The sequence below is a fragment of the Pongo abelii genome, chromosome 16, assembly GCF_028885655.2.
Source record: "Pongo abelii isolate AG06213 chromosome 16, NHGRI_mPonAbe1-v2.0_pri, whole genome shotgun sequence".
Taxonomy (NCBI): domain Eukaryota; kingdom Metazoa; phylum Chordata; class Mammalia; order Primates; family Hominidae; genus Pongo; species Pongo abelii.
The window spans coordinates 24545785-24557951 of NC_072001.2; the positions used below are offsets into that span (position 1 = coordinate 24545785).

Consider the following 12167-nt stretch of genomic DNA (forward strand, 5'->3'; position numbering starts at 1 on the left):
CACCCTCACTAGGGCGGCAGCTGCACAGGAGCAGCTGGGCTCACCCATTAAGCCAGAAGCCAATAGCTGGACAGTGACACTCAGACCCCAGCCTGGGCCAGCCTGGCTGAAAGCCCCCTTCTTTCCGTCCCACTCTGGAGAGAGGGGGCGGAGCATACACAACTCTACTGCCCTCTGCATCCTTCAGCTGTGCTTCCTCCTGGGAGAGGGAGCCGCTCATTAATTTGGCCAAAGCCTTCTTGAGGGCTGTAGGTTTCACAGGCTGGGTGTGTGGGGCCCACCGTGCTAGAGAGAGAGGCTGGTGTGTCAGAAGGCAGCCACCTGGCCAGAGGAGGGTCAACCCCCTTGGTGACCTCCTTCCCCCGGCTGGACACAGCGTCCTGCACTCTCTACATGTGACTGTTCCCCTCAGAGCTGCTTCCAGGGGAGGGGTTCTAACCCTGTGGGTGGGGACATTGTGTCACTTTACAGTGGGCCATGGCTCCCTCTGACATCGCCAACTCAGAGGCAGTAGAGAGAAGATGAGAAATTCCCTGGCCCCTCCTCCCTCAGCACCCCCACCTCTGCACACGTCCACATATGGAGGCCCTGACAATGGGCCCTGGGAGTGCCACCATCTGCGCCTCCTTTCCATGCCTGCAGCAGCCATGTCCACTCTCCAGACCCTCACCCGCCTGGCTCAGTAGACGCTGCACTGCCTGTGGTCCTGCACCTACACCTGGGCCTCTGTACCCGTCAGTTCCCCCAGTCTGGTTCTTATTTTCCCCAACAAGTAGGGAGCCTGTAAGGACACCTGTTGAGCAAGCTGGGGGAGAGAGTAGGGTGGGGCTGGGGGGATGAGGAGGAGAAGCTCATGGTCATGCTGGAGACTCAGCTGAGCAGAGTCTCTGCAGGCCCCTTGGCTGCCTAGCCAGTGGTGATCCCACCCCACCCTCATTTCTTCTTTGTTAACAAAACCATGACCTCATTAAATACTGGACACCTATAAACCTCATGGACCCTCCTCCAGCCTCCCCACCGTGTACTGGTCAGTCTAAGTCAACTCTAGTCATTTCATTCCTCTGGACATTGACTGCTTGGGGCTTGGGCATGAGCTGCCTCTTTGCCTGAGCCTCAGCCACAGGTATCCTCTGCACCTACCACGCTGATGCACTGGGCCAGGGAGAGCTCCGTCTCGATGGAGATGAGCTGTGAGGAGGTGGCGGCTGGGTGGATCAGGTTGTGGTAACGGGTTTTGTTCAGAAGGTCATCCATCAGTTTCTGCTCGGCATGGGCCACGCGGCAGTCCCCTGGGTAAACACACAGACATGCTGGGCCCTTGTGCAGCTGTCACCCACTGCAGCTGACAGCTATGAAGCAGGAGCTGAGAGGGCCAGGGAGCACAGACACCCTGAGAGCTGGCTGAAGCAGTGAAGGCGCTGGTGGGCCTTTCTTTCCCTGGGGACTTCAAATGACATTAATGACAGAGCTCAGCTACCTCCTCCCCATGCCATACCTCTTCCTCCTCCCCCTCCCTCGATCAATGAACAGCATCCCACGCTCTACACATCTGATACAAAACTGGGTGTCTCTTCCTGACTCCCCCCTTGGTTCATCCAAGTAGCCCCCAAGTCCTGTCTGTCCTCCCATCTCCACGGCTACAGCCATGTCCCTGCCTCCCCCACCCTGCCCACCTTCTATTCTCTCCACCTGCACTCGGCCCCTGCCATCCGTGTGCCATACAGTGGCAGACTGGTCTTTCTACAGCAAGCTGGTGCAGAACTGGGTCTGAGGTGGTGCTTTCCCTATGAAGAGACAGGGCCTACATGGGGGGATTTTCTGGGTTCAGAGTTAGACCTACAGAGTGCAAGGTTTCTCTGAGGCACCAAATGGAGGGGTCGAGCTAGCAGCTGGCTCCTGGTCTGGAGCTTCAAGGAGGGGTCTCAGCTCAGAGCCACATTCAATAGCCGGCTTACATGCAGCCTCCGGCAGGGAGCCCCTGGAGCTTCCACAGCCTCAGATCTGCCCCTCTGCATACCCCAGATCTCTTGCCAAGGGGCGTTTGGGTCTTCATGTCATCTCCCTCCCATGTCTGGGAGTAAAGGTGAGGTGCAGGGACTTGCGCTTGTGTACTCTGGTGTCTTAAGGGAGAGTGTGTCAAGTAGAGTGGAGGCGGCTTGGAAAGAGGGAGACTCAGAGGAGAGTGAAAGACACATGACCAGGCGAGCCTGGGAGCAGGAAAAGAGAGTGAGCAGAGGAAACCGCTGGGTCAGGGGAGCAGATGGGAGGATCAGGGAATGAGGGTGGCTGGAGATGTGGGGGTGGGGACACTGGTGAGGGGCTGCCTGGCTCGCCAGGCTCAGGAGTCAGTTACATCCTCCCACAAGGGCCAGGTCATCTAGTCGCCCCAAAGCCCTCTCTCTGTGGGTGGGACCAGAGGGCCAAGAGCACAGATAACCCAGTTGAGCAGGACTGAGGCGGACTCAGGTGGGTGCTGGGCTGGACTCCTGGCTCTGGGGAGCAGCCGCCACCCTGCCTACTGCATCCACTTTCCAACTCGCTGCCTATCTGAGCAGATGCAATATTGGGCACCTTGTGAAACATGCTCCTGGTGCACCTGCTGCCTGCTGCCCCTCCTGCAGAGCGCCCAGGCTCTCCAGAGGGGATTCCTGTAGAGGCTTGGCCTAGATTCTGAGTCCTGCCTCTCATACCCGGGGCTGCTACCCCAGAGGCCAGCTGCTTGAGTACCCTGGAAACTAGTCTGTAGCCCCAGGCTACAGCTGGGTCCATCCCACAGCCCTTCTTTAGTGTATCTATTTGGACTGACTGCTCAGTTCATAGAGAGGGGTGTGTCTTGCCCCAGCCCATCTGGCATGTCTAAGGCAGCTGTGGGGTCAGAATCTGCAGCTCCCAGCCCCCAGCCCTGCAACAGTAGGAGAGGCTGGACCCCACATCTCTGAAGTCCCACTGGGCTGGTGCGAGCGGGCTCCCGAGTCCAGAGCTGCTCTGCAGGCTGTGGGGCTCATGCACCAGCTTTGAACCCACCTGATGTGCTCAGGTTGCTCACCTTTGGGCCTGTCCTGACTCTCAGGCATTCGGCTGAGCCTGAGGGCCTCTCCCTCATCTTGACCACCAGCTACAGGCTCTGACTTAGAGGTTCCCAGAACCTTAGACCATTTGGCCGGTCCCCCATTTCTCACCTGAGGAAACTGAGACCAGAGAGGGGAAGCAACTTTCTCAAGGACCCCCAGCAATTCAGAGGCAGAACCAGGTCTAGGAGCCTCTTCTCGATAGATTTTCTCCCTGTCCCCAAGCCTTCTTTAGTGCCTCATTAACTTCCCTGTAAGGAAACTGCCCCCCTGAGGCTGGAAATGGTGCTGTCCAGAGTGGTGTGCGACAGTGACTGCACCTGTGTTTGTACTTGTGAGTGTGTATGGGGGTGGGGATGGGGGGGAATAAACGGCAGGGATTCTGGGGGCTGGATGCACTCCACCTCACCCCAAAAAGGGGCGCAGGAGAGCCCAGCCAAGCACAGCACATGCTTCGACTTTCCAATCTGCTGAATGCCTGTGAGGCCGGCTGGGCCCAGAAGACAAGGGACAGGCCTTACCCCATAGATGGCAGGGGGGGCCCAAGATGGGTGGAAGCTTCTGCTGCAACTTTGGGGGTCACATCCCAGCCCATGGGCTGACACTTAAGCAGAAAAAGCCACCTCTAGGAGTCAGTCATGATCTAGTGATTCTGATGAGGAGGGGCCCCACCAGCCTGTGTCCAGGGTCTTGTCTGGGAAAAACTGCTCCCTGGCAGAAAGAGGCTAATAATTTGAGAGGAAGCCATAGCTGAAATCCTAAACTGTGTGACTGTGTGTGTCCAGTTTGAAAAAGCGTATCTGACCTAAACATTTATATTGAAAAAATGGAAAGATATTCCCCTTGTTTTGGAATACAAACTACAGAAAGCAACACTTAACAGAATCTCATCAGAAACGTCAGATTCTGCATCTGGAAAGGCACAGTGATTTTCAACTGCGGTGTGTGTCCTCAACTGAGGAAGGGAAGGTGAGATTTATACTTAGTAAAAGGCAGCTATGAATTTACCTTTTATAAAGAGCTTGCTATATACTATTAGTGCTTTTCAATCATGTCAGAATCAGCCAGATGCTTGTGGAAATGCAAATTCCCAGGCTTCATTCCCAGAGATTCTGGTCCTGTGAGCCTAGGGTGGGGCCCAGAAATCTCTATGGGGTGGTGCAGGCTGCCCCAGGACCACACCAACAAACACTGCAACTGGCCCCCACACATCCCAGTCCACAAATAGGCAGGCAGGCATCTTATCTCCACAGAACAGATAGGGAAACTGAGGTCCAGAGTGGGGAAAGAAACGTCACGGGGCCACCCAGCAAGTAGTAGCAGAGCCACGATACACCCACTGTCTGCAGACACCATCTCTGATGACAGCTCCACCTCCCCACAGGAACCTTGCCTACCCCCACCCCTACCTCCTGCTGCCCGTATGGTGGGTCTCTGTCCAAGGAAGATGTATCCTAGGTCCTCTAGGCTGACTGGGGCTCAGAGGAAACCTTGGCCCAGAGTGTAGGAGCTAGAAGGGTCCTTGGAATTCATGTGGGGAATTTGAGGCCCAAAGAAGGCAGTGCACATTTGAACTCTGTCTGGAGAAGGGCTGGGTCTCCTTCCTGAGTGGTACGTTTTGACTTCACCAGCCTGGCCCTCAGTCAAGCTGGCTGTCCAGGCCCGCCACACCTCAGGGTGGGTGACCAGAGGTGGTGGTGCCATAAAACACATTTCCTGGGAGATCCACCCCCAAAGCTCAAAACATTCCAGGGCTGGTGAGTTGGGCAAGCCCCCTTCCCTCTCAGCCCAGTTTCCCCATCTCTACAACAGCTGTGCTGGTGGAGACTTCTCCCTGAGACTGAGCCACAGATTTTCTCCTGGGTGCCTACACCACCCACGTTGCCAGCTCCTCTGTGCCCACTCTTCAAGAAACTCAGCTCTCAGGTAAGGAAGGTGCCTTGGCTCTATCAGGAGCAGGAGCTGGTGCACCCCCAGCCTCCCAGACCAGTGGGGATGGCCCGGGCTGCCTATAAAGCTGCTGCCCAGCCCAGAGACACCCACCTGGGAGGGTGGCCCTGGCCCTCACAGCGGCTCTGAGAAGAGGCGGCCCCCACTCCAAAACTGGCAGAGCCACCCACGCCTTCCCTCAGCCCAAAGAGGCTTTTAGGAAAATGAATCATCTCAGGTTCAAACCCATGGGGTTGCTGAAAGACAAGAAAGTGCGGGGCGAGCTGGCGCGAGGGAGCGCTGCTCCATGCAGACTTTGCAGGGAGGGCACTTAGGAAAAGGGACTGGAGTCTGGGAGGGTGACTAGCTCAGGGTTAAAGGGAGGGGATGGAGCTGGAGTGAGCTGGCCTCGTCCTCCCCCTTGGGCCTTCCAGCCTGGGCTCAGGCGATTCAAAGGAGCGAGCACCTCCCTCTCCCGGCCAGGGAGTTCTTGCCACATTCTTCAATCAGTACCATTCCCTTGGGGGCTGAGTGACAGCACCCACCTCCAGACCTGGCTGGAACTGCTGTCTCAATTCTAGATCCAAAAGAACCTCTGGCAGCTTCTCCATCTCCCTCTCAGTCCAGCCTCACCTCTTCGCCCGTGGAGGAGCTCCAACAGCTGCTCTCGCAACTGGAGGAACAAGGCAGGAAGGGCAGGGTCTGAAGAAGGAACCACCTTCGAAACGCAGCTCTGCCACCTTCTCTCCAGGACTCTTAGGCTTGCTATCCTATTGCGCCCTCGACATCCTTTTGCTATAATCTGGCATGTTGACATATAGTCTTTAAAAGCAACAACACTGTTGACGTGGAGCAGACTTCCCATTTGGGATGGTCTGGAGAAGTTAGGTTTGAGGGCATCCTCTCTTCTGCAAACTGCAGCAGTAATAGATGAGATATACAAAGTAAATAAAGGCCACACGCGGTGGTCACGCCTGTAATCCTGTAATCCCAGCACTCTGGGAGGCTGAGGTAGGAGGATCACTTGAAGCCAGGAGTTCGAGACCAGCCTGGCCAATATGGCAACACCCTGTCTCTACTAAAAATATAAAAATTAGCTGGGCATAGTGGTGCACACCTGTAGTCCCAGCTACTCAGGAGGCTGAGGCAGGAGAATCACTTGAACCCGCGAGGCAGAGGTTGCAGTGAAACGAGATCCCGTCACTGCATTCCAGCCTGGGTGAGAGAGTGAGACTCCATCTCAAAAAATAAAAATAAAAAATAAAGTACATAAAAAAGACATGCCCAGGCTGAAAAATAAGTTAATCTTTATCTCCATGAACGAAAAGCAGAAAAGAAATGCAAAGTGGTTGGAGGCTGAAGAGCCTGGACCCTGCTGGGCTTTGGGAACCAATGATGGTGGCAGGTCCTTTGGGATAAAGAGGGACCAAATGACTCCTAGCTAGAAGCTGGGAGCTTGGGTGTACCCCAGTACTTGAAAGGATGCTGGCCGGGCGCAGTGGCTAATGCCTGTAATACCAGCACTTTGGGAGGCCGAGGGAAAGTAACTCTTACATCAGTGTGAAAGCAAATCAGACAGGACAGGGGAACATGGAGGGGAGGAGAGCCAAACCAGGGCCTGGTTCCACCCGCCCCATTGGGCCAGAAGCACAAGTGGTTCTCTGCACAACATCAAGAGTGAGGACATGCTTTCAGCTCCACTTTAACTCAGGTTCCTAATGTGACAGCAGGCTTGTCAATCCCACTTGCCTCCGTGGCTCGCACCAGAAAACCACCAGCAGTGTGAGTAAGGACAGAAGCAGGAGACAGAGGAGCCAGGGTTTGGGAATCCCACAGCAACCCACAGGCCCTCATCACACACGGCAAGGATGTGCCCTCACTGGGCTCACCACCACCACCAGACAGCACATTCACTACCTGATAACCTGCCTGGGTAACACCACTGTAACACAAGAAACAGGTCTAGAATCTAGCATGTAGGCTATACCTGAAGGAGTAAAAGATGGTAATAAAATACGATAAAATTTTTATTTCTTTAATATAAAATTTAGAGCCATAATCAAAATGTGTAATTCTGACGGGGTTCACTACTTATGAAAACTTCACAGCCCTCTATTTTCAAATGTAAATGGTATTCCACGGCTCCTCGCCAGCATGTAACTAGAGTTACTCTGAAATCCATATCACAGCTTATTTTTGGCAAGCGGCGATTTCTTCAACCCATGTTTTCCAAGGGAAAAAAGGACATGAAATGTTTCCAAAAGTTTCTTACAATCTTTAGATAACCTACTGCTCAACAACTGCATCCTCCAAGTCAACACATCAAGAATCCTTCAATCACAAACACTTAAGGTGAGAAAACGGTGTCTATCCATGCGGGAGAGGGACACGTTATCCATGCTTATGAAGACAGCCTGGATATCGGCTACTGAAAAACTGTGAATGCATCTTCCTTTTTCTACTTTCCAAAATTTTTGTGAGGTGATACTTATTTCTATGTTTGTTTCTATTCTTTTTATTTTGTATTTTTTAGTAGGTACATCCTTATTATAAATCTACTGTAGAACCAATGTCCCATACAGGACTCCACATGCCACAGGAACCAAAAAGTCACATGCAGCGAAGATGAAGACACAGCAGACAACCTGTGTGGACACCACAGAGCCACCTGCCCAGGACACCAGTGGAGCCACAAGTGCAATTCAAAATGTTCTTAGTCATATTAATAAACATGGCCAGGTGCGGTGGCTCATGCCTGTAATCCCAACACTTTGGGAGGCTGAGGCGGGCAGATTACCTGAGGTTGGGAGTTCAAGACCATCCCGGCCAACATCGTGAAACCCCATCTCTACTAAAAATACACAAATTAGCCAGGTATGGTGGCATGCATCTGTAGTCCCAGCCACTCAGGAGGTTGAGGCAGAAGAATCATTTGAACCTGGGAGGCAGAGGCTGCAGTGAGCTGAGAATGTGCCACTGCACTCCAGTCCAGGCAACAGAGTGAGTCTCCATCTCAGGGGGAAAAAAAATTGTTCTTAGTCACATTAATAAAAGTAAACACACACACACACACACACACACACACACACAGATAAAATTAATTGTAATAATGGCTGGGTGCAGGGGCTCATGCCTGTAATCCCAGCACTTTGGGAGGCCAAGGTGGGCAGATTACTTGAGATCAGGAGTTCGACACCAGCCTGGCCAACGTGGTGAAACTCTTGTCTCTACAAAAATACAAAAATCAGCCAGGCGTGGTGGTGTACATCCATAGTCCCAGCTGCTCGGGAGGCTGAAGCAGAAGAATTACTTGAACCCAAGAGGCGGAGGTTGCAGTGAGCCAAGATTGCACCACTGCACTCTGGCCTGGGCAACAGAGCAAGACTCCATCTCAAAAATAAAAAATAATTTTAATAATGTATCATACTTATCCCAACAGATTGAAAATATTACCATTTCAACATGAAATATAAGAAAAATGATTGAGATATTTTACATAGGTTATTTCATATTAAGTCCTCAAAAACCATCAGCATAGCTTACATATGTAGCACATTTCAATTTGCAGTGAAATTTGCATTGAAAATATCTGATCTGCACTTAGACTCATAAAATATATAGTTGACAAAGGAGACTCACGTGGCCAAGTGACATTCTTAAATGCTTTCTAATAACAGAATCAAGTTTTTAAACCTGCATTTTAATTAATAAAAATTAGATGAAATATTCAGTGTCTCAGCTACGACGGACACACTTCAAGTGCTGATCAGCAAACGGTGTGAGTGCCGGCCAGACTAGCCAATGCAGGCTACACCGCTGCAGCTGAAACAGGCCAGTCTCTCTGCGCACGGGAACAGTCTGGGCAAGCAGGAGATGGGAAACGGGCGCTGCCCTCGTGAGAACAAAGGACCCACAACAGGAACCCTGCACTCACCCCCTGCCAAAGACACCAACAGCCCACGACGCAGCCTCCTCACAAAAGGGAGAGGCATTCAAGAACTTAGAAAATCACCTCTTCCTGGAAAATGCTCACTTTAAAACTTTGCACGTAACTTTACACTTTAATTACAAGGTTTTTAACATCCATTTTCTCATGTCTTCTGAACTCTGTGAAAGTAAACACAGCTTTTATTCTTACTCCTATAGTTACTGTGTTGGAAGTTCACCTATGTGAACAAGCTGTTGCAACTGAAATTTTCTGAGAACAAATCTCCAGCTCTTTCCATTAACACAAACTGTATTAAGTTTAGTTCTCTAATTTCCATTGCTTAAAGGCCAGAATGTGTGAAATATGCATTATCAGATTAGAAAAACAAAACACCAGAAAAATATTTTGCAAAATAGCATTTGCTAAACTCTATGATAGAAACTAGCTCTAAAACTTCCTGTTTCAAAATTTCACTGTGTGTCCACTAAGTTAGTTTTTCTGGCTGTGGACAGCAGGCCCACCGCACGCCGCAGGCCCACCGCACGCCGCAGGCCCACCGCACACTGCAGATGCACCCCATGACACAGGCCCGCCGCACGCCGCAGGCCCACCCCACACCACAGGCCCACCCCACGACACAGGCCCACCCCACGACACAGGCCCACCCCACGCCGCAAACGCACCCCACGCCGCAGGCCCCCCGCACGCCGCAGGCCCACCCCACGCCGCAGATGCACCATGCCCCCCATGAACAGGCCAGCTGAGAGCTGCGGCCACTGCCCAGGGCTCCCTGCTCTGTGCTCAGCTGCCTGATCCAACCTGCCAGGGCTCTGCTTTCTATATGTGTAGAAACAAAAAACCAGGAGCATGATGTGACAAAAAGCAGATTTTTATTAAACAGAGGTACAAATGTGTTTCATTTTCTAATAAATCTCTTTCACAAATCACCTTGTTTTTTCGCTCTTCTTGAATGATCATTTTAGACAACACTGTCTGACTGTTTTGGCTTCTGCCAAAGTTAGTCTCTGTTCACAGGCTGAGTCTGACTTCTTCCCACCTCCTCCTAGTCGGGCCTTCCAAAACAATGCTCACCATTCTTTCACATTGACTTTGGTTTTGAAAAGAAAAGTTATCTTACAAAGTAGTATGTATAACTCTGTAATATATGAAGTGAGGCAATGATACAACCAGTTTTAAAAATAACCTTCCATGATGATTTTCATTTACATCCACCTGCTTATTAGCAAGAATCTTTTTACAGGTTTACTGCACACCCAATTTCTCTTCTGGAAAAACTTTTGAACATCATCATGCCCTCCAACTTCTCCTCTCACCTATATTTAAAAGGGTCTGCTCTTTACCCTAAAATCTATACTAGGTAATTTTCAGAATATTCCTTCAATCATCAAACAAAGTTTTGAGATCCTCGTGCTGGATTTCACTATCTTAATATGAAAACCAATAATCACCTATTAAAATTCAATACAGGCCAGGCACAGTGGCTAACGCCTGTAATCCCAACATCTGGAGAGGCCAAGGCAGGTGGATCACCTGAGGTCAGGAGTTTGAGACCAGCCTGACCAATATGGTAAAACCCCATCTCTACTAAAAACACAAAAATCAGGCAGGTGTGTTTGCAGACACCTCTAGTCCCAGCTACTCGGGAGGCTGAGGCAGGAGAATAGCTTGAACCCAGGAGGTGGAGGTTGCAGTGAGCCAAGATCGTTGACACTGCACTCCAGCCTGGACGATAGAGAGAGACTCCGTCGCAAAAAAAAAAAAAAAAAAAGTTAGTAAGTAAAATAAAGAGGCCAGGCGTGGTGGCTAATGCCTATAATCCGAACATTTTGGGAGGCCAAGGTGGGTGGATCACCTGAGGTCGGGAGTTCAAGACCAGCCTGACCAACATGAAGAAACCCCATCTCTACTAAAACTACAAAATTAGTGGGGCGTGGCGGCGCACGCCAGTAATCCCAGCTGCTCGAGAGGCTGAGGCAGGAGAATTACTTGAACCTGGGAGGCGGAGGTTGCGGTGAGTCAAGATCGCGCCACCGCACTCTGGCCTGGGCAACAAGAGCGAAACTCTGTCTCAAAAATACAAAAAAAAGTAAATAAATAAAACACAATACAATACAGCTAATACGATTTACCTAAGATGCTGTTGTATGAGCTGAACCAGAGGCAAACAATGTTTGCCAGAAGACTCACAGATCCCCGTATTAATAAGGTCTTTATCCAATGGAGTCCTGCTTCTATGAAATGCTGAGGCATTTGCTTCCTGTTCATCAATTTCTTTTTCCTTCTGTGCTTCTTTCTTGGCTTCAATATCCTGTAATTCATAAACAGAAATTGTTTACAAGTGATCTCATTAGCAGGTGTGAAGACACACAGGCTGGCTGAGCCCTGACCCCAATGCCAAGCTATCCCAGCCTCTGTGGCTGCCGCACACACCTACCCACAGGCCTCCACCTGCCCTGTTGGAAACCCCAACTCAGTTGTGCAGTTTCAAACAGTGTCTTCTGTTTACAGATCCAAGGTCCAGGCTGCCTCTGCTGATGCTCTCCAGCCTCCTTCTGTGAAGTCCCTAAAATCCTTAACCCTGCATACTGGCTCTCACAAAACCCAATGTGATCTGCCCCACACATGCAGCATCCAGCTGCTCTGCAAGGACAAGAAGGAGCTAGAATTCTCACACACAGAAGTCCTGGCTCAAATGTAAATGGCAGAGCCACTTTGGGAAACTATGAATACACACTGACCCCAGGACCTAACAAATTCCACTCCAAGTGTTTACCCAAAGGGAGGACATATGTTCACTAAAGTACTTGTTCACAGCACAATCGTGGCAGCTCTACACGGCCAAAAACAAGAAAGCCTGGACGTGGTGGCTCACGCTTGTAATCCCAACACTTTGGGAGGCCAAGGTGGGGGGATCCCGAGCCCAGGAGTTGGAGACCAGCCTGTGAAACACAGTAACACCTTGTCTCTACAAAAAAAAATCAAAAAACTAGCCCGGCATGGTGACATGCCTGTGGTCCCTGCAACATAGGAGGCTGAGGTGGGAGGATCATGTGAGCCTAGGAGGACAAGGCTGCAGGTCACTGTATACAGCCTGGGTGACAGAGCAAGACCCTGTCTCAAAAAAAAAAAAAAAAAAAAAGAAAACAAAAACCAAAAACAATGTAATGTCCTTCAATAGGAGAATGAACTAACAAAGAGTACTACACCCAGAAAATGGAAAA

At 50.8% G+C, this 12167-nt stretch overlaps 1 protein-coding gene and 1 pseudogene across 1 annotated transcript in view; both read right to left on the reverse strand.

Moving 5' to 3' along the window:
• Positions 1-1593: 1593 nt before the first annotated feature.
• Positions 1594-3103, reverse strand: LOC112131949 (uncharacterized; annotated as a pseudogene).
• Positions 3104-9793: 6690 nt separating this feature from the next.
• The window catches only part of LOC129047390 (E3 ubiquitin-protein ligase HERC2-like), a 46792-nt gene continuing 44418 nt past the window's right edge, over positions 9794-12167 (reverse strand). Inside the window, exons 12-13 of the mRNA XM_063716470.1 lie at positions 11076-11254; positions 9794-10033 (exon numbers count right to left, since the gene is read on the reverse strand). Of these exons, the coding sequence (XP_063572540.1) occupies positions 9955-10033; positions 11076-11254 (258 nt within the window). The 3' untranslated portion in view covers positions 9794-9954. The remainder of the gene's footprint in view (positions 10034-11075; positions 11255-12167) is intronic.